The 21,819-nt window shown below is 46.4% G+C and overlaps 2 protein-coding genes across 2 annotated transcripts in view; both read right to left on the bottom strand.

Annotated features, from left to right (window-relative positions):
- Window positions 1–21,819, bottom strand: part of LOC308166341 (plectin-like) — a gene marked incomplete at its 5' end in the record, with an annotated part of 109,855 nt that overhangs the window by 56,138 nt on the left and 31,898 nt on the right. The window lies entirely within an intron of this gene.
- LOC308166201 (uncharacterized protein) lies at window positions 9,414–20,989 on the bottom strand (the record flags this gene model as incomplete). Its single annotated transcript, XM_080540465.1, has 3 exons — window positions 9,414–9,535; window positions 17,839–18,474; window positions 19,636–20,989. 3 exons carry the CDS (start codon window positions 20,987–20,989, stop codon window positions 9,414–9,416), a joined length of 2,112 nt encoding a protein of 703 aa, XP_080396591.1.

Raw genomic sequence — 21,819 nt, 5'->3', positions numbered from 1 at the left:
CACCCTTTATAGACGATTCATCTCCCTCAGGTTACCTGTTGCAGTCTCTCTCTCCCTCTCTCTCTCTCTCATTCTCTCTCTCTCTCTCTCTCTCTCTCTCTCTCTCTCTCTCTCTCTCTCCTTCCTTCCATCTCTCTCCATCTCTCTCCTGTCACTCCAGTCCAAAGCGAGTGGGAGCGTGTGCTAGACTGCCCGGCCCACCTCACAGGGAACGGAATGTTTGGTAAAACTTGGAGGAGCCACCTGAACACACCCTGAATCGCACACCTTATCGATGTGTGTATGTGTGTGTGTGTGTGTGTGTGTGTGTGTGTGTGTGTGTGTGCATGTCTTGTGGGGGAAGAGAGAAGGAAGGAAAGGTACAGCCTGGAGCACAGCAGGGGCCACACCCAGTATGGGTCATGTTCATCTAATCCAGAAATGGATATTAAAGAAATACAGTAACACCTACTTTTCACATGTGTGATTCTTAATACTCCTGTCTCTATTATATTTACATTGATTCATGTCACAGTTGAATTCAACATGAAGGTTTTTTTATGTCATAGCCATGCAGTGATTCACTGTCCCTCATGACATGCAGTGATCTATCTACATTCCCATAGCAGGTTTACATGCCATGGCACAATTAGAATCGGAGGATGAAGCTGTAAGCCTGATTTAACTCAGACTCTATAAGAGGCTGACAGCTGAGTTTTAAAATAACTCATTTGGTGGACAGATTCAGGATCCTGCATGAACTGGAAATCCCCCCCCGCCCCACCCCCCCACCCACCCACCCCAGATCTCGGACTGAACGAATATGCTGGTCTTTCCTGGTGGTGAATTCAGAGAACTCAGAGAGAGAGAGACTTGTGGGTGAGGTTGTTGAACATAATAGTGTATCTGTACAATACGACAAACAGTCTCCCTCTGTTGGCGATATGATTACACTACACTATATTACACAGTACCTACCAGTCATTGTCATAAAGAGTCATTTAAAACTGGGTCACAAAAAAGCTGTATCTAAAATGAACAGAATGACATCTTCTGAGAATACCTGCTAAAAATAACTCTTCTTTCCTGCTTTACCCTCCCCAATCAACACTTGTTATTTCAACGTTCCATATCGTAGCAACACTGAACAGGGTCAGAGTCTGAAGTTAAACCAAAGGCACATTTGAATGTGGAAAATGGGGAATGTGAGAAGGGTTGCTGTGGCAACGTCCCAAAACACGCAGTAGCCGGTAAGGTGCAGTCAGAGTTATAAGTCTCTTACTAATGTCTGTATTTTTAGAACAGGGGCTGTGTCTCCCATGACTGACCAACATCACACAGACAGGAAAACACCATCATCACCACTCCCCCCAGTAAGGTGGGAAGACCGCCTGGGATGTGTGATGAATGAACACTAGATGGCGACAAAGCAACATGAGGCCACGGTGGCTTTACTGGTTAGAGGTACAGGTAATCATTTTGGACTAAATTGAAAACCTAATAAAAACAAATGGTAGAAAAAGTAGTTAGACATTTTGGAGAAGACAAAACTGCAATTAGCAGATTTGATTAATAATATACGGCATAGTTTGACGGCATATGTTGACTTTGCAATATACAGAAAATCAATGTGTATCAAAACACAAATATGAACCAGAAGGCCTATGTGTTGATTCAGAGCCCTCTGAGTCGCCTGGTTGCCTATAGGAGATAATACACTGAAAAAGCACTGTATAAACCAGACAACTTATGTGCTCTGAAACAGCAGAAACCATTAAAGAGAACAGAGAACAGAGAACAGACATTCAGACACCAGGCTACAGGCAATCAGTGCCCCCTGAACTATAACAGCTGAATAAACCGGTATCCAAACTGACAGGAAATTGCTTAATCATGTGAGCAACCGACAAAGCAATACTCCTACCCAATAAAACCACTCCTCCCACGGTCCCTATAAGTCCCCGCTGTGTCACAGAATGCAGAAAGAGCGATGAAGGACAGGCCCCATGACTTATACCTAAATAACTTAACAGTACCTGCAATCATATCTCAGGGTTACTGAACAACTAGAAGTCTTAACGATGTGTCGTTAAGGGTTTTGACTCAGGGCTGTTCCCATAGTAGTTAAAACACTTTTCATGATTCCCATGCACATTTCAAATATTGGATTTGTATATTCATGTGGGATACTGAGTTATGACCAAGCCTACTGGAGAGGTTTGCCAGCTGCTGAAGGCCTGGCTGGTAATTATTTGTGATTTGCGTGAGAGAGAAAGAGAAATAACTCCTTCAGAGTTCTACTTTAAACAACTATTAAGGGCCGGAGGCTTGGACAAGGGACAGCTGGAGGCAATCACTAAAACATCCCCATCCATATTTATAAATGGAACCGAAAGCAGTTTGAACTGTAACAATTACCAAACAGACAGATAACTCAATATCTGTCTCTCATATAATTGTATGTTATACTTTGAAAATGATGTCATGTGCCTACAGCTATATCAGTGATAAATCATAGAGATGATAATAATAATAATAATAATAATAATAATAATAATAATAACTTGTATTTGTATAGCCCTTTTCCTGCAAACATTGCAGCTCAAAGTGCTTTAATCATTATACAATCATAATTTAATAATTTAGTTATTTAAAGGCAATATTAAAAAGATGTTTCTTTAGAAAATATTTGCTGAGGTTATATAATTGAGGTTAGATAATGTTCAACATATTACATACTTGATACAAATGACAATTTTGTCTTAAATAATAATAAATAAATACATAAATAAATAAAGACTTCAATAAATAAATACAAATAGTAGACTACCGAACTTCTAATAATAATGTTGTGATCACACGTGATCCCGTCCAATGTCCGTTACTAGGTAACGCCGACCGCGCCTCCACTGACTCCTCCCCATCTCGGTAAGTACAGCCACTCACCTGCGCAACACATTTTACTGTACAGATATCTGCTTCTTTCTCCGTAGCTTATCATGTTCAGGTAATCTTCGCGTTCATAAACTATTCCGCGACTACAAGCCGCATACATTGACACCGCTCCGGTATGAACTTCGGGGCTCTCCGACGCCATAGTTCAGAAAGGCTCGACACACACGTGTCTCTGAAGATGCGCTCCCTCGCCCCCACCGGAGTCACCTTTGGACCCGCTTCTCCTGCGGCACAGGCTGTGCCAACTGGCAGACGATATGTGAGAAGAACAAGGAATGCAAACGCCTTTCTAATGGGAAATGAACGGAGTTGACAGCCCTCCCACAATTCATAACTTTTCATAATAATAATAATATGTATGAAATGTGTTTGTTACTTGACACATACTGTTTTTTTTTTATGAAGGCAATAGTTCTCCCTAATGATCAATAAAAGCAAATACTATTTATCAGATTTTTATTACAAACATGAATACAGACTCATTAGCCTGTAACACTGTGTGTGTGTGTGTGTGTGTGTGTGTGTGTGTGTGTGTGTGTGTGTGTGTGTGTGTGTGTGTGTGTGTGTGTGTGTGTGTGTGTGTGTGTGTGTGTGTGTGTGTGTCTGTGTGTCTGTGTGTGTGTGTGTGTGTGTGTGTATTCAAGGGAGTATGTACTTGGGAACATTCCAGTGTTTTATGGAAAGTGTTATCTCTGTGTCTTGGCAAATGGGACCCTGGGGTGGTGCTGGAGGTGGTCCACCTGGGAACTGACAGTTGTCTGAGGGGGTGCGTTCTGACTGTTAGAAAATTAACTGATTTAAGTTGAAACCAGAGTGCTCTGAAACCAGAGCAGATTTCCAGAGCGTATTTACTAACGCACCCTATGTAAAGACACGGGTAAAGGGTAGAGCACTCGACGGATTACAAATTAGCTGATAACGCAATGTATAGAAAATTATGAACTGAACTATCGTAAAGACTCTGAACAAAGCCGCTCCACACCCCATAGTGAAAGTCAGTCACTCAGGAATGTGACTGCCTAGTCAATAGGTGTGCAATTACAGGAGTGCATCTGTCTACATGTGTGCGACACACCACCGCCGCTGCCATTCAAACTGGAAGAGGCCTTTCATTTCCGCCAGGTCGCGACTCGCAGCTGATCGCAGGTCAGATTGAACAAGACCAGTGACCTGAACACGAGACCTTTCCCCTTACAGAAGCATGACCTCTGCTCCACAAACATATTTTTAAATCTCACCATCCTGCTTAAGAAGGCCAAGATACCTAATTCTATTCACCCCAGTTTTACAACTGTAAAACATTTGTGGACATATAACAGGCTTGAGTCTTAAAGTACTTCTACTACTATTAAAGTAATAGTACCAAAGTCATTGATTATGCATTTAACAAGCAGCGCATCACTACTTTGCATGAGCAATGAACCCCTGTGCAAAATCACCCGACAAGTTTCCTCAGCCTATATATATAATAAGCCTGAAGGAAATATCAAGGCTCAAGGCATCAGCAGGGCAGCATATTTCAATTCACCTAAACCATTAGAGAGATTTGTTATTGATACCAAAATATCACAACTGTGTCATGAATAGCCAATCTGAGGAGACATTCAATGATGTTGTCATCTATTCAACAAGTAATCCGATATTTGTTCAAAGCAAGGCAACAGTTGTATTGTTAACGTGAACCTGGTGTGTGTCTGTGTGTGTGTGTGCGTGAGTGAGAGTAAGTGTGTAAATAGCAGCTGTGTGTGTGTGTGCTTGTGTGTGAGAGAGAGTGTGTAAAGAGAGCAGCTGTGTAGGGATGGGTGTGCGATCAAGGTTCATCATGTCTTTCTTCACAGCTCGGTCAGTTGGGGTGAGCAAATAGACAATGAGAAAGACACGGATATGACATTGTCCAAAGAGACGACTCATTTGTGTTTTGTATTTGCATCGTGTTTTACACAGAGGTTCGCTTTGATAATACAGGGCAAACAGGAACACAAACAGGACAGACTCAGGGGCGAAGCGAAGGCCTTTTAGAAAATACTTTAAAAAATAATTGTACTACTCAACAGACCTACCGACAGTACAATACACCCATAAAAAAAAAAGACAAAAATCTATTTTTCGAGGAGCAAATATAAAAAAAACACTGAATGTGCAAAAGATTGCGAGGAACTCTAGAAAGAGAGTAGCACTGAGTCATACCATGTAGGAAAGCTGCGCCCTGAGGTCGGTCAGGTCCTGACCACACGGGGGAACTCCATCCCTCATGTCTGTCACTGTTCTAACCACACACTGGAACCACTACACACAACAGAGAGAGAGAAATCACCAGTGATTATACTATAGGGGAGTAGACTGTCGCTGAGTGAAACGGGGAGGTTTAGGAATGCGCTCTTCGTTGAGAGATAAAAGGACAGTCTCTTCTGATCTCGAAGAACTCCCATGGAACGCCCATGGAATCTCCTAGCAGTATGATAACCCAGCTTTCTCTCAGAGCAGCTCCTTTGTATTATAAATGTTACACAACATGTTGTTGTTTTTTTTCCATAGACCTACATGTTGTTTTTAGGAGAAGTAATCTTCAAAGTACTTTTCAATGGATTGAATCTTTTTTCTTTTTTGTGTTTGTTTGTTTTACTGGGGTTTGTTCACACATACGTAAAATAGATTATGGTCCTTGATGAGATACCGCTAGAACTGAGGGAACTGATGAACATGGGTAAATGTTTTTGTTGGTGTTTATGTACCGGTATATGCTAACTTGAGGGTGCCGTTGAGAAATCCCCTGTTGACAGTCCGAGAGGCGAGGTATATAAATAAACTAGCAGCCAAGGACCGGATGTGTTTCCATGGTCCCAGAGCAAGTCATAAATAAATCCTAAATCACTGTTACCATGCGTTGGTCTTCGCTCCCTTCTCTTGCAGATGCTCTCTCTCGCAATCTCTTTCTCTCTCTCTCTCTTTCTCTCTCTCTCTCTCTCTCTCTCTCTCTCTCTCTCTCTCTCTCTCTCTCTCTCTCTCTCTCTCTCTCTCTCTCGGGTCATTCTTCCTGCCCCCTCTCTTCTCCCAGAGGACAGAGGAGAGCATCCAAAGCCAACAATCTCAACTAAACTGCAGGGCTGATTTATTCCCCTCTGCTCCCCTCTGTGTCCCTGTTGCACATGTCCACTGTTGATCTTGAAATTCAGAAACGTTCTGTTATGACTACTGTAGCAAACCAACTGCTTTACGGTCAGAGTGGTGGGGAGACATGTATAATTTCCAACAGACTTATGGTTCCAGAAATGATAAAGTGCCCACAAGTGAATTTAATCGCTGCCTTCGTTCCCTCCCTCCCTCCCTCCCTGCCTCCCTCCCTCCCTCCCTCCCTCCCTCCCTCCCTCCCTCCCTCCCTCCCTCCCTCCCTCCCCCATTCCCTACCTCCCCTGTTGAATGTCTGATACAGCCTTCCAGAGTAAGAGTTGTGTGGTTGGGTTCCAGGAAAAGCACAGGGTTACCACACCACCTGGCCAGAGACCAGCTACGCATCCCAGTCTATCCCCCAACAATAGTCTGACATCAGCCTCCAGTCCCATGAGGCTTTGCCTTCATCATTGCTGTTCAAAGGACTGAACCTCATTGCTGTTCAAAGGACTGAACATCATTGCTGTTCAAAGGAGAGCAATGATCTACAAACTGTATATGTATTATACAAAAATGTCATCAACAAATCCAAGTCATCAACAAATTGAGTCCATTGTAATGCAAGGGTAATAGTTCTTAGTAATTTGTGATTCATATCTTTGTTTTTATAGGGTCTCTAATTTGTAAGCCTGAATAAGTTTAAAAAGATGGTTGGCTGGCTAGGCTATAAACATTATACTATGTTTACTCTATGCCATAATTATGTACTGTAATTAGACTTGTAAAACTTGTTCTGGCTGAAAAGAGAACACATACTGCTATGAAAAGCCATTATGTAAAAACCAATTAACACTTGAACAGTCTGGGAAAAACCCACTGAATAATAATCCCCTTCCACAGAGCACTTGCACTACTAGATAGTGGTTCATAATAGACAAGAACACAATAATAAATAGAACTTATGTTCCATCCTCTACCTCTATGAGTAAAACGTAGCATGAAAAAACAGGTACCATTCCATCCATTTGGAATATTTGGCATCGTCCATCAGTAAGACATGCTTGTCATGGAGATAGCAAACAAACACAGAAGGTCAAAGTTCACAGTTAGGGAATGCATATGGAAGCACCTTGTCTGTGAAAGAGAGAGTGTGAACATTTTTACACGGACACGCCCCCTTACCCCGCAACCTTTTGAGTGACCTCACTACCGGGGTCAGGTCAGCGGACAGACAACAGACAGGCCCTGTTTGAGCACCTCGAAAGTCCCTTCCTCCATTCCTTGACCTGACCTGTTGTGATTGGATTGATCACAGGCAGCATCTCACTGCCATGATTTCACCTATCCCATCATATCAGATCAGGGATCTCTTCACGGATGGGAGGCGGAAGTAAGAATGCGTTTCGAGTACTCAAACTAAGCTGTGGTCTATTGCCTTTTATCATAGCCATCTAACAACACCCCCATACAACCACTCCAACACAGAAGGAGGTGAAATCCTAAAATATATCTTGTGATCCCATCTCTCATCACGTTGTAATAAGTATAGGCTCCAGCTCGGGGAGGGAGGGGAGTGAGTGAGTGAGTGAGTGAGTGAGTGAGTGGACCTGGGACTGGGCTGTCATCAGCCGGGCCAGTGCCAGTGTGTTACTGAGACAGGACAGCTGGAGATGCAGACACACTACCCCCCTCCTGGTCACTGTCACTGCACAGGAGGAGCATACATCACCTAGGGGAGGCTGGTGGAGGCAGACCACGGAGGACGGTCTCATCGTGAGGCACAGAACGGAATGAGGTATGGTATCAAACTCTGGGTTATCTGTCCGCCACACCTAGCCTCTCTATGCCGTCATTTCGCCCCGAACTGTTTCAGCTGAGCCCTTTACAGATCACAGCTCTGATGGTAATCCAAGGCGACATCTAGAAGAGGACATCTAAGTGTTCTTGTTGAATGGTTGACTACTCCTGTGGATTCCTATCCGTCTCTGTAACCCGGTTTAATGACTAATGTGTGTGGGTGTGTGTGTGTGTGTGTGTGTGTGTGTGGGAGTGTGTGTGTGTGTGTGTGTGTGTGTATGAGAGTGTGTGTGTGTGTGTGTGTGTGTGTGTGTGTCTGTCTGGCTGTCTGCCTGCCTGCTCAGGGTGGGGCCAGGACTATTAAACCATGACCAAGCAACAGGGATTAACAGGGATCTGTCATGACAATAGACACCTTATTCTCAGAACACATTATCTCTCTCACATTATGTCTCTCTCTCTCTCTCAAACACACACACACACACACACACACAGTGTGTAAAACTCTTGGTCAGACAGGTTTGGGAGGTACTCTCCACCCAGTCTGACATTAACTGACAGCCCCTAATTTGTAGAGCAATAATCCTAATAATCCTGCTGTGTAGGAGTGTGGGAAGGAACAAGTCCAACCCTGTCTGTGGTGTCAACCGGTCCCCCGTGGAGGTGAGGGGGGCTCACACGAGACGCTGCAACGCGAGACAAAGCCTCGGACCTTCCATGCAGTCCCAGTGTAATGAGGGCTAAGCCCTTTTTACAGCTGCAATAAGGTCAGTCACTTCAATCACCGGGAGCGACAGGGTGGCATGGGCACGGAAAGGCCCCGGTGGCATCCTTTACCGTTCCAGGTCGAGGCGCCGAGGCGTGTGACCTCCCAAGCGACAAGGTTACAGGGGGCCGAGGCGAACGTGCCTGACCAGCCTACATGTGAACCACGTGGTAAACGTGAAGCCGGCGTTTAAACGAAATGGGCTGAGAGCAAATGTAGATATGAGCCAGCTCATTCGTGGCCAACAATAACAAAAGTCCTCCTTGTATTTATGAGTAAAATCATCAATTAGGAAGTCAAGACAATAGCTAGTGTTCTATGAATAGCCCTTATAATTCCGATGTGGTTGTAACTGAAAGATTGAAAAGATTGACTTCGTAAAAGGAATAAATAAACGTCGGGAGTGATTCAGATGCAATTACTAACCACCGTACTGTAGATCTCTAGAGTAAACAGAGCAGACACGCCCCCCTCCTACTTCATACCACAGACATGAATGCTAACCAGCATTTACAGGGTTAACCTCAAACACAGGATGGCTGAGCGACAATAAGAGAGAGTGTGTGAGAGAGAGAGAGGGAGAGAGAGCAGAGAAGAAGACACGCGCAGAACAGCCTTCTCCTTAGTGATTTCCACCCTCCTTAAGGTATTGAACTGCGGTGTCCTGGAGGTGGTCTCTCTGTGACCTTGCAGGCCTTCTTACCTTGCCTCCTGCGTTGTCTCAGGTGCCACACTGCGATCAAGGTGACTATGTGGCCCAAAACCACCAGGGCGGGGAACACCGGTCCCGAGGGGCTCGCTGCCGGCATTAGGACCACGATAAGCTGGGGATCGACGCTGCCACCAGCGTTGACAGGTGAGAGGGCAGGGGGTGAGAGGGGAGCAGGGAGATCGGGGAGGGGTTGGGGGTGTGGCAGTGAGAGGTGGGGGCTTGGGGGGAGTGGAGTGGGTTGCGGGGGTAGGGGCTGTCCTGGACTTTTTTTTTTAAAAGCCCTGTTCGACAGGTTCGAAATCCCAAAGCGATCCTCCCTTCTCTCTTTTCTCCACCCTCGAGCAGTCCATTAGAATACTCCCTTCTTCTCTTTCAACATTCCCTGTTTACTCGTTATCTTATCTCCGTTCTCCGTTCACTCCCGTGCTCTGCCTACAGTTCTACAGTTCCAAATAAGATATCTGTTTCGATAAAATAGTTCTAAAGTACATGTCTTCTGTATTCTCAATAACCTGTACGTTGCATGTTTTTTTTTACAGTATATATACGTCTGCTTTCACAGAGAGGCGCTGTCTCACTTAAAGCTTATCAAGTCACATTAAACACACAGGCAAACACACTAATTCTAGCAAGTTACCTCTCAAATCAGTGAACCGCCCCAAAAATTCTGCTAAATGTTTTGCCGTACTCTCCTACTGTTGTCAGGACCTCCCTCCCTGTCTTGTTCTTCTATAATAAAGTACAAATAGTACCCAGGTAACATACGAGGCTCTGTGTTGAGTCAATATTTAGAGGCGACTGAAGCTTACAGAGTATTTTTTTGTTCTCAGCACTTAACTGGATTCAATATTCTCTGACTCACTCCATTTCAGTGGATCACAGATATTCAATGTTCTCCCTCAAGGTAATTATTCCCTGATGTGTCAGTGCTCTCATTGTCTACGGTTCTAGAATGTCCTACTGCTACAGAGCATGCTGCTGCCAGCCAAGAGGTGATTTAAGTGTCTTGTGTTGGCCAACATAAAGCGAGACTGGTCTTGCAGGAAGGGCTTGTTATCTAAAGAGCAGGGTGTGAGACATTTCCTCAGAAAGCCGAGCCCAAAGGAAACATGATAATTGTTACTAAGTTAGTTTTACCTGCTGTCAGAGGTAGAAGGTATTTGTGTGATTTCAACATCAAATATGAGTTGGTGTTTGGCACATCATCATATGCATCACCTCTCATTTGTCAAACCATTTCTTTCAGGAATAAACTAGGTGTGAGGTATGACACAGAGACAGTAACAAAGCACAATGTAGTCAAACTAACATTATAAAAAAAGAAACATTGAAATCTTAAAACGCACATCAATGTTGTCCTCCCTGGTTTACATATGACAACAATCCCAAAAGGGTGGGCTAAACAGATGGAGAGGGCTTGTGCAAGAGGGGAACAGGTGGGCATGCTTCATTTACGGCTATTCGCAAATAGCTCAGACGGACACAGAGAACCATCACACACACACAGCGAGAAAGGGATTTCAAACTATCCCTAACCCTAACTCTAACCATATCTCCTCTAGTCACCCTCTCTACCCTCCTTTTTTCTATGGATGCACATGTCTGTCTATCTCACTGGACAGTCACCTCGCCAAAGTCCAATAAATGTTTTTCTTTTTTTTAAATCGGTCAGCCGACATTATTCGGAATCCAAGCCATGTAAACAGGTTTAAATATGGAAAAGAATCCCTGCCTGGAGTGGTTGAAGGTCGTGGTTTCAGCGGCCGTGTGTGTGTGTGTGTGTATTTGTGTGTGTGTGTGTGTGTGTGTGTGTGTGTGTATGTGTGTGTGTTGTACGACGTGCGTCTCCCCCCCTCTCGGCAACACAACAACATTTCACACGCCGTGTTTGCCAAAAACACAACAGAGACCCGACCGCGACCGACAGGCAGACAGACGGACGGACGGACAAACAGGCGGACACACAAATGTTTCCACTCGGTTGACCTACCAGGTATGATCTTCATCTAAGAGTCGGGACGGAGAGAGAGAGAAAAAACAGAAGAGGAGCGACGTAGAGAGCTGGAAAGAGGGGGAATGAGGGGAAAAGACGAGGTCTCTCCTGTTTGTTTGCCCGACCCGTTTCACCCTCTTCTTAATTTTGACAGCTTGTGCCTGCTGCTTGGACACGTCAGCCTGCTCTGGTGGTCTCACTGTTAGGCTGGGGGGAGTGGGGGGCGGGGGGGGGGGGGGGGGGGAGGGGGAGGGGGGGGGGGGGGGGGTGCGCCAGGCCAGGGGGGTGAGGCTGGGAGGTGAGGGGTGTGGTGGAGGGGGGTGTAGTGGAACACACTGCTGGGGTGGTATATAAATAGCCAACAGGCTCCAGATGATCCCACTCAGTCACAGTTAGAAGCTGATGGAACCGCTCTGGCCTCCTGGCGGCCATTCGGCTGGCCCGTTGCCCTTAGAGACGCAGGCTAACTTTCCCCAGGACGGGTTTATTCTGTGGGATTAGGTCACCACGGGTTTTGACTGTAGAGAGGGAAGGAGATCCGACCCATCTGAGAACACGCTATCTGATGGGGTACATGAGTACACAGTATTCGCATCACCTAAACATGTCGACAACATGTATCAAAGCCATCAGCACAATATTATTGCCACCATCTAATACTTGTAACCTAGTTTGGATGCCAAAACCTATCTATTAGAGTTTTCCAATGAGACACACGGGGGGAGACATTGTCAACAAACTAATTCCCCAGCAGAAAGTGAGATGAGAGAGGTGGAGAAGCAAAGAGATCATTTGAATTGCAACAATTATGAAAATGAGACCACTAAAAATGGACATGACCCAATATCGGATACAGTATCGTTGCTAGCTAGCTTGGTGGTCGTTGAAACATTAGTAAGAAAGGTCACATGAAACTGTCTAATATGCCTTGGCTACGCTCCATACCCTTTACAACGATCCAGAAATGCTTTTGGGACCCCTGCAAATGCCTAACATCAACAATATATAGGGTGTTTAGACTTTGGCTATGTATTTAAATGAGCATATGGCACTGTAAATGACAGCGTTGACAGTTTGTTCCATTCTAACAATCCTGCCCTAACCACAGTGTTGCCTGTGTATAGCGTAGGAGAAGCCGACTGGCTTACCTTTGAAGAAAAACTTATCTCAGATCAGATATGTTTGAGTACAATTTACAACACCAAAAGTGCCGATACATCGTACACCGATACATAACACCATGTGAGGGTTTGGAGCTTATTGGACGTTCATTTCGACATGTCCCTGTATTCGTCACATGTCCACATGTCATCAGATGAATCCCCTGTGAGACCTATACATTGTGCCTCAATAGGAAAGCCAGACTACATTAACCTCATTCGAAATGTATGCCTGGTATCATCAGCTATGTCCCTGAAACCTACACTGCTAGAGAAAGCTCTAAGTCCCTTTCTCTCTGTCTCTCTCTGTTCTCTGTTGCCATTGCAGGGACCAGGGGAGGTTTGGGGCGTCTCCCCAGTAACACAGAGCTACAGTAGGGGCGGGGCCTGTTAAAGGTCAAACACTTCAGGAATGAGCGCACATACCCAATGAGAATACGTGACATATTTTACAGTATGTGTGTGAGTGTGTGTGCGTGTGTGTGTGTGTGTGCGTGTGCGTGTGCATGCGTGTGCGTGCATATGTGTGTGTGAACATGTATGCGCATTACAGCACAAAACTGTCTGCTGGTTCCTCCTCCCACCACTGGAGAGGGGATCGCCATCCCTACACCACAAAGCCTCTGTGCGGTAATGTTAACCAGAGACCAATATTCACCATGTATTCACCTGTACCATGGGAAATTACTACAGTATACTGTTGGCTTTTAAGGCTGTTTGTACAATGTCTCGTTGACTTGTTGACAGAGGAGAGATACCGTACCCACATCAGCTCCTGTCGGCTTGCCTGGCGCACACACATACAAACTTCAACATTCAGACCATAAGCTTTTATAGAGTTCTCTCCCAGTAGTTGTTTATGATAACTTATCGGTCAACTTAACCCCCCTCACCCCTCTTTACTTAAAATAAGAGCAAGGACCTAGAGATAGAGCAAGAAAAACCTTAGCTGTGGTTCCATTAGGTCTATCAACACCACATTCCTAAATTGGAAAAACATTACACTCACACACAGTAATTGGAAAACCCAGCGTCCTTGGTCAGACATAGCCTACCGGATGAACACATCTTCTAAAATACATTGATCAGAATCTATATTGATCAAATCTCACAATACCATCGATTCAGCCTGGTTAGACACTCAACGAGGGACATCTGTTACGGATCAGAATGTCGGTTGCAGAGTTTAGACTACAGTGAGTTAACCGCTCCGTTCCCTCTGTTCTCTGACGTTGGCCAGGCTGCAGTCATTACCCTGCGTAAGCGTCCATAATTAAAGTTTGTTCCAGAAGCTTTTTTTTCCTCTGAGTGAGCCAGGTCTTAACTGGCAACCCCTCTGCCCCTCTGCAAAGACAATGAGCCAGACCCTGTGAGAGAAGACGATGTATACTCAAACAGAAAACGAATACGTTGTATAAGTGATACATTATATAACTGTATACTTGTTACGGTACATGTGGGAATACGGTACATGTGGGAAAACTAGGGTTAGTTTTAGGTGCTACGTCGATTTGGTACATGCTGGCATGTCTAACCCTAACCCTAATCCTATCCCTATCCCTAACCCTACCCCTAACCCTAACCCTAACCTTAACCGTAGCACCCTAGCACCTAACCCTAACCCTAGTTTTCCCACATGTACCGTGTTCCCACATGTACCGTAACATACTTATAGTTGGGATATGTTTTCTATGCCCTTCAGTTGTGGCTGAGTCGTTATTGTCGAAATCCATTCTATAGTGACACATTAGATGTACTGTACTGTATAACATTTTGGTTGGGATACGATTTTCAATGTTCCCCTGGGATTGTGGCTGGGGGCGTTACGGTTGAAAGACGGCCGAATGTGTTTTCCTCATCATCGGCCTTGTAAGCATTCAAAAGCCGACGTCTGACCGGTGGAGTCAGCGGTAACAGATAGGGACAACTATCCCAGTGACCTGACGTTGTTGTGAGCAACAACAGCAGTGGGGGCAGTTTGACTGACACCACCTCTACGGGCTCATAGCTCTGAAGCCAACAAGACAGGCTATTGATAGCGTGTCGCTAACAGTGACGCTAAAGTTCTTTTCTTTTCTTTTTTTTTTACTTCAGAAAAGGTCAGGCTCATAATTTCCCTCTCTGCATTCAGCCTGAGGGTGAGTCACTCATACTTCGCCACCACAGTCATGCATCGTCAGAATGAAAGAGACTGAGAAGAGAGGAGCAGGGCTGGTCTGGTCATTTCATTAATTACACAAGTATGGGGGCTTGGATGGAGATGGATGGAGAGAGAGAGAGAGGGGGGGGGGGGGGGGAGGGAGGGAGGGGGCATTGGAAAATATAATGTCCCGTCTGAAATATGAGTTAGACTATAATGGCCCTTGGTGCCTTGTGTGGGTAGATTGTGCAAGCTGGCGCCTCAGGGCACCATTGTTTATACCAAACACTACGGCTTATAGGTGTTGTTTTCAACATGCACACGACCGTTCATCCATCACGCACAAATTGCAAATGTCACAGAAGACAGCGTAAGTGTTCTCTGATATGTCCCAGAGCACTCCATTCACTCTTGGCTGCTTGATTGAATTTGGAGAATTTGGAGAATTTGGAACATTTTGGATAAGCTAGGCTAAGAGTCTGCAAATGCCAGACCTAAATACCCTACTGTATGTTTGATTTCAACGGACTGAAGCTGTACTCCATTGACTGGTACAGGTATCTAAGAGAACGATAGAGCGACACCAGCGGAGGCTGCAGGACGTCGAAATTGGAAAACGGACTCATTCTAATGCGTTGAATGGAATGAGGAATGGTATCCAATGAGTCTGTCCTCCGATTTCTACCTCCATCAGCCTCCCCATGAGAGACACGGGACTGAAGTGGGAGTAGGCCTACTGGAGCACAATACTGTATGTGGGTGTGACTGAATCTGGTGCCAACTATTTAATTAGGTGACATTCCACGGATACTCTATCTTTGAACTACAAGTGACATCCTCATACAATTATGTGGACTTATCATAGATCAGTGCTGCATTTGTATCCTCACATTCTTGAGGTAAATACCTACATTTCACCCCACTGACTAGACTCTATGGACACTAACATGGGTAGTGTGCGTTGCATATGACTACCAGGTATGGAGAAAGAAATAGTGATCAACAGAAATATACAAATGTTTTGCATTTTTTTGCTAATCCTTCGTTAGACCCTTAGGCTCAGGCCTGAGGCTGGCATCATGTCAATGACTAGTGATGCACAGTAGGGGGCAGCAGTGTGTTAGCAAACAGGGTCACTATCTGTGTTTGTGGTGACATTACTGTCACTCTGTATGACAAGTGTGGCGCCCACTCACAGCCATTTCCCTGATCTTGTTATATGATGTCTAACCAGGAGGACCTGCTCACTCTGAGGTGAAAACAGGAGAGGCAGCTGATTCCCCCGAACAACACATGGATGTTTTTCAGACAAATGTATTTGTCTTACCTCTTGTAAATGCTGTTGACTGGTGATCTATACATACAGTACCCTCACATAGTCGTCATTTCGCCGATGACCACCCCTGTCATATGAGAGCAATGCTGTTAATTCAAGCCAGACCTGCCTAAACCTCACGTGTGGAAACGAGCTACACCCAGAGTACTATGAGCAAACTATTCCAACTTCCCCTCTCTCTCTCTCTCTCTCTCCCCCCCCCTCTCTCTCTCTCTCTCTCTCTCTCTCTCTCTCTCTCTCTCTCACACACACACACACGCACGCGACAGACAACGCCCATGTGTACAGCCCTAGTCCCATCCTCTGAGGGCTACACACCCAGCAACATTCAAAACGCTCCTCTATGTTTTTCACTGACTTTATAAACCTCCATGATTCAGAATGCCCTATCAGTGTCAATCATCTCAAGCATCTTGATTTAATATTAGGCATGTATCATGTAACGGCGGAGAAAGGAAACAAAGGGGTTTATACGTTCAGTTCATCCAGCAACAGCACGAGGGTTGGCAGCATATTTATCCACATTCCGGGATCTTTCTATTATCCAATCAGAAGGAGAGCAGGGAGCAGGCATGCTAAGATTATATATTCTTCAAGTACCCTATCATCATGACAACATAATCCAGAAGGGGGGGGGGGGGGAGGCATAAGGTCCCTACTTTCATCTCACCCAAAAAAGGGGGGAGAAAGCTGGAACCTGGCCATAGAAACACAGAACTATGCCAAGAGTCTCGCTGACGAAGAGAGAGAGAGAGACACAGAGAGAAAGTCTCCAAAGGACCACACCCCCCTTCTCTCATTCATTCTCTCCTTCACTCCATCTTGCAGCCCATTTCCATAGAGAATAAACCGAGCGAGTAGGCCCAGGCTTAGGCGTGAAGGTTAAAGCACACACAGCCACACCAAGTTGGCTATCTGAAGCAGTGAATCATCTCTGGCAAGACTCACAGACTCACATGCAACCTCGCAGACATTGCATTGCTCAACTTATTACCACATTGCTGGAATTCCCCTAAACAAAAACATTGTTTTAGAAAGTATTAAAAGCTTAACCAACAGATGCATGCCAGGTCACCAATAGCCTACATGACAGGTGCTGTTTGGAAAACGTTTACTTTCTAATATTGTCTTTAAAGTTAAGCACCTACCCCCGATCATTTATCGGACATGCTATCAAACGTAGCGCCTTGGACATTGTTGATATATCAATATTGCTTTCACCAACACAACCACCATCAGTCTAGACATGTTGTGTCCAGCACTTATGCTTCAATATGAAAATATGTCTTGAACTGTAACTTCCAACTGTCAATTGGAAAGAGTGCTCCGCCCTGCCTGTGAGGCAAATTGCCTGTGAATCTGCAATAGGGTGTGACCTTCTGTGCTAACATCTGATAGCCTCCTAACAGATAGACGACTAACTCACAGCTACTTCTAAATTGGTTCGTACTCGATGTATCATCTCAACAAAGATATTCCTGAAGAGAGACCAACCCAGGGACATAAAATACTGCATACATCACTAAAGACTGTAATATGCAGTACCTCTGCTATTTGGTTAACCATATCCTAAACCATCATCTTAACCATGAAGAAATACTTTGAAGGGAACGAATCATGAACCAACAATCAAAATGATTTCTCAAACACTGCTTATTCCTTTTCAATCAAAACAAAGCATTGCCTATGTTAAAACCATGGTACAAAAACCACAGCACATTTTCATCTATCAGAACAACGCCCACCTCAGACCTCCCACACTCCAAGCATGGTAGGAAGCCCCTGGCAACCCCAGTGACATCACACACACACACACACACACACCCAAGACAGGAAGTAGCCAGGATATAGGTACTGGAACCCTCTCAAAGAGAATAGGATCACTGTCAAACCTTCTAGGAAGTTGGGGAAGGTCTTCTCCTCAGGTGACAGCAGACTGTGGTCCCAGTCATCGTCAAAGACCGGGCTCTCGGTGCCGGTGACAGCCGCGTCCTGGGCCAGGACAGACCGTTTGATCGCCAGGGCCTCCAAGATGTCCAGGTCCATCTCCTCCCCAGTCATCTCAGGTACAGGTGCAGCAGGAGGGCTCTGTCCCTCCTCAGGCGAATGGGGGTTAGAGAGGTGCTGCACCTCAATCACCTCCTCAACCACAACTATCTTCTTCCTCATGGCTGTATCGCTCTCGTCCACGGGCGGGGTTTGAGAGTCACAGGTGTCTCCAAGGTGGGGCTCTGTGGTGGTCAAGGGGGCTTCGGTAGCAGTAGCAGAGGGCTGCGGTTCCTCCCTCTTTTTCTTCTTCTTCTTCTTCTGGTCCTGCTGAGAGGCCTTGGGAACAGAGATCTCTTTCTCCTGGTCCTCTGCGCTGTGCTCTGCTGCCTGACTGGCCGAGTGTTGTGCAACCACTTTGGGAGACTCCCCTTGCTCGGTGTGGGGGCTGGCCTGTGCCTTGACTCCTACTGCTGCTGCTGGTGGAGCTAGCTCTGCCACTGACGCTGTCTCTCCCTCTCCGGCTGCGGGTGCTTCCCTTGCTGCGGCAGCAGAGGAAGAGGAGGAGGAGGAGGAGGAGGAGGAGGAGGAGGCAGAGGAGGATGTTTTTGGTTCTGGGTCCTCCCGTTGGATTTTTTCAGCAGCAGAGAGCAGGGCAGGCTCCGCCTCTCCTTTGTCTGCCGGGGCCTCAATCCGCACAGCTGCTGCCGGCATGCTGACGGTTGTTTCCTCACACCACATTCTTTCAGAAGGCATCTTTGGAGAGTCGTTTGTTACTGACGATCCCGGGGCTGCAGGGGGGTCACGCTTCACTACGGCGTTGGTCATTGACACCCCCTCAGCGGATGACAGTGGTTCTGTCGTCGTTGGTGGGGGGGGTGATTTTGATGTCGTAGTAACTTCAGAGACTAGGGCAGAAACCTGCCTTTTCCCTTTATTTTTTTTGCCCTTTTTTGAAGAATCAACTAGAGCAGGTTCTTTGGGGGCTTTCGCCTCAGGCTCTACAACAGGTTGTGGTGGTTGTGGTTGTGATGGTAAATCTGAGGTTTTTTCTGCAGGTTTGGGGGCTTCCTGTTTTTTGACAATTGTCTGCACCATCGTTGTTTCCACTCGGGTGACAGATATCTCTGTCTGTGATTTGACTGTCTCCGTGTGGGTCACTGAGGTCAGTTTGGTGCTGCTGATGATGTCACCCGAGGAGCCTGGTGGGCCCTGGGTCATGTGGCTAACACTGGCCTCCTCCTCTTTAATTGACTTCTTTGCTTTCTTCTCCTTCACTTGGACAGTGACTGATGGAGGCTCAGCCTGAGGGGTTGCAGCGAGCTCGGCTGCTGGAGGTTGCGATGTTGTTTTAACTATGCACTCCTCCACATTTGGTTTTGGTATTTGTTTCTTTACACCCCCCTCACTGACCAGTTTTTCAGCTTTGTTTTTATCCTCCGGCTTCATTCCATCTGTTGGTGCTGGTCCCTTGGGCTTTGTGGCAAAGGATATTGATGTTGATGATGTAATAACTGCTGTAGGTTTAGGGGTGTCCTGTTTAGGGGTCTCCTGTTCCTTATCTGGGGACCCCTTTGTGGCAGTTGCTTTGTCAGAGTTAACCACTTTAGCTGTTTCAACTTCCGTAAATGATTTAGAGATATCCTTGGTAACAATCTTTGTTTCAATAACCTTTTCAACAACCTTTTCAGTGATGGCATCACCATTAAACTGTGATAATGGAGCAGTGGTGTTAATTATCTTATCTTCTTTGATCTCTTTAGGCAGGGCCAGGGGTGCCGTGGTCTTGCTGGTGACAGTTTCAGAAGAAGGTTTAGGGGTCTCCTTAGAGATTGTCACCGCAACAGATTTTTTTGATTCCTGAGTCACCTTCACCTCTGTAATCTTCACTTCCTTTAACTCTTTACTAGAGTCTAGGGTTGCTGAGACAGCTGGCTTGAAAGTGACAGTTTCAGCAGAGGGTTTGGGCGTCTCCTTTGAAACGCCCAGGGCTGTAACTTTCTTAGATTCCTGAACCACCTTTACCTCTATGGTCTTCACCTGCTTAACCTCCTTAGTAGGTGCCTGAGGTGCTGGGGTAGCTGGCTTGATAGTGATAGTATGAGCAGAGGGTTTGGGGGTCTCTGCCGCAGCTGTCTTGGGCTTTTCTTTGCCTGCTTTAGTAGGGGAGGATTCAAATGAGGTCTTCACCACTGCAGCCCCTGCAGCCCCGACTACTGCAGTCACAGCCAATGGGAGAGCTGCTTTAGGAGAGACAGACTTAACTGTGACCTGTGATTCTTGTGTTGAGGTGGTCTTCTGCACTTGAACCACCTGGGCCCTCTCCCTGCGGTCCTCGGAAACACTCTCCGATGTCACTGAGGACATCGGTTTTGCATCGGCTGTCTGATGAGAGAAGGTCACCGTGGAAATCCTCTTCACCTTGCTCTCCTCCAGAACGGCAGCCTCAGCACGGTAGCCCCGCCCCTTCCCGAGTGGAGGCTGGGCCTGGTCCTCAGATTCCCATGGTCCTCTTGGTTTGACTGGCTCAGCACCCATTGGGCGACCTCTGAACCGGGGGGTCCGGTCCCGGTCAGAGTGGGCACCCTCCTCCTCGGCCCCGCCCATCCTGCGGTGACGGTAGCCCTGGCGTTCAGCCATGGCCTCCTGACTCTCTTCCCTGCCCCTGCCTCCAGGCTTAGGGACATAGGACGTGGGGCCATCCACCGTCTGCACCCCTGCCTTGTGGGCAAAGGCTAAGGTGGCAGCTGGCCTCCGAACCCTCTGTAGAGAGGAAGGCACGATCTCAGGGGGCAGACGCAGGTAGTCTCGCAGATACACGATGCCCTCGTTGGTCAGGTACCAATAGAAGTGCCTCCAGGCAAAGGTCTCCTTAACGTACCCTCGGGATTTGAGGGAGCCCATCGCCCGCATCACCTGCAGGTTACCCACGCTTTGGATCTCTGGGTGCTTGGTCTGGGGCCTCTTGTCCTTCTTGGCCACCATGACGCCATCGCGGAATAGGAGCTCGTAGATGGTCCTTAGGTCCGCAAGGGGCATCACCATTCCAGCCACCATTGTGCTTGGTAAGTGTGTGTGTGTGTGTGTGTGTTTGTCTCTCAAAGTATAACTAACAGCAAAGCTGGAGCAGCTACGCCAGAAGAGATGACCTCACTCCTTGGTCTGTGAAAGGGTCCAGTGGCAAAACCAGCAGCCACGTGCTTCTCGACTCAATTAATGAATAACTGAATAAATCTATGAATAAATCCTATTCTTCTCTCTTATCACTCTTTCTTCACAATCTTCTTGTTCTCCATTGATTCTTGCGAGGAAAAATAAAGTCCACTTTCTCTGGAAAAACTGTGGAAAAACTCAGTCAGAGTTCCTCTTCTTTAGTCAGCCTTGCTTGGAAGTTTACAGACTCCCGTCTGGAGCGGCAATGACAGAAGGAGAGAGAGAGCAGGCGTGTGTGTGTGTGTGTGTGTGAGAGAGAGAGAGAGAGAGAAAGAGAGGCACACTGCTCTAAACGGCTCCTCCTACCTTCTCTGTAACAGTTGAGAAAATGTTGGCATGGAAAAAAAAAACGTCTGAGTAAACGAAGCTTAACGACGGCAGAAGGCAATAATGACTGGATGAATACTTGCAATGAGATAAACGTGGAGAGAGAGAGAGAGAGAGAAGTCGAATGAATGGAGCAACACACCTCTTAAGTGTCCATGAGCACATGGAGGAGGGCTGTATAGTAAGTTAATGGAGACGCCCACCCACCTCCACATGAGAATGCATGCATGCTTGCACACGCGCAAACACACACACACACACACACACACACACACACACCCGCACACACACACTCACACACACACAAGCACACACACACACACACACACACACACACACACACTCAC

Source organism: Nansenia antarctica (assembly GCF_963989245.1).
Source record: "Nansenia antarctica genome assembly, chromosome: 10".
NCBI lineage: Eukaryota > Metazoa > Chordata > Actinopteri > Argentiniformes > Microstomatidae > Nansenia > Nansenia antarctica.
This window is presented reverse-complemented; position numbering and strand designations above follow the sequence as displayed.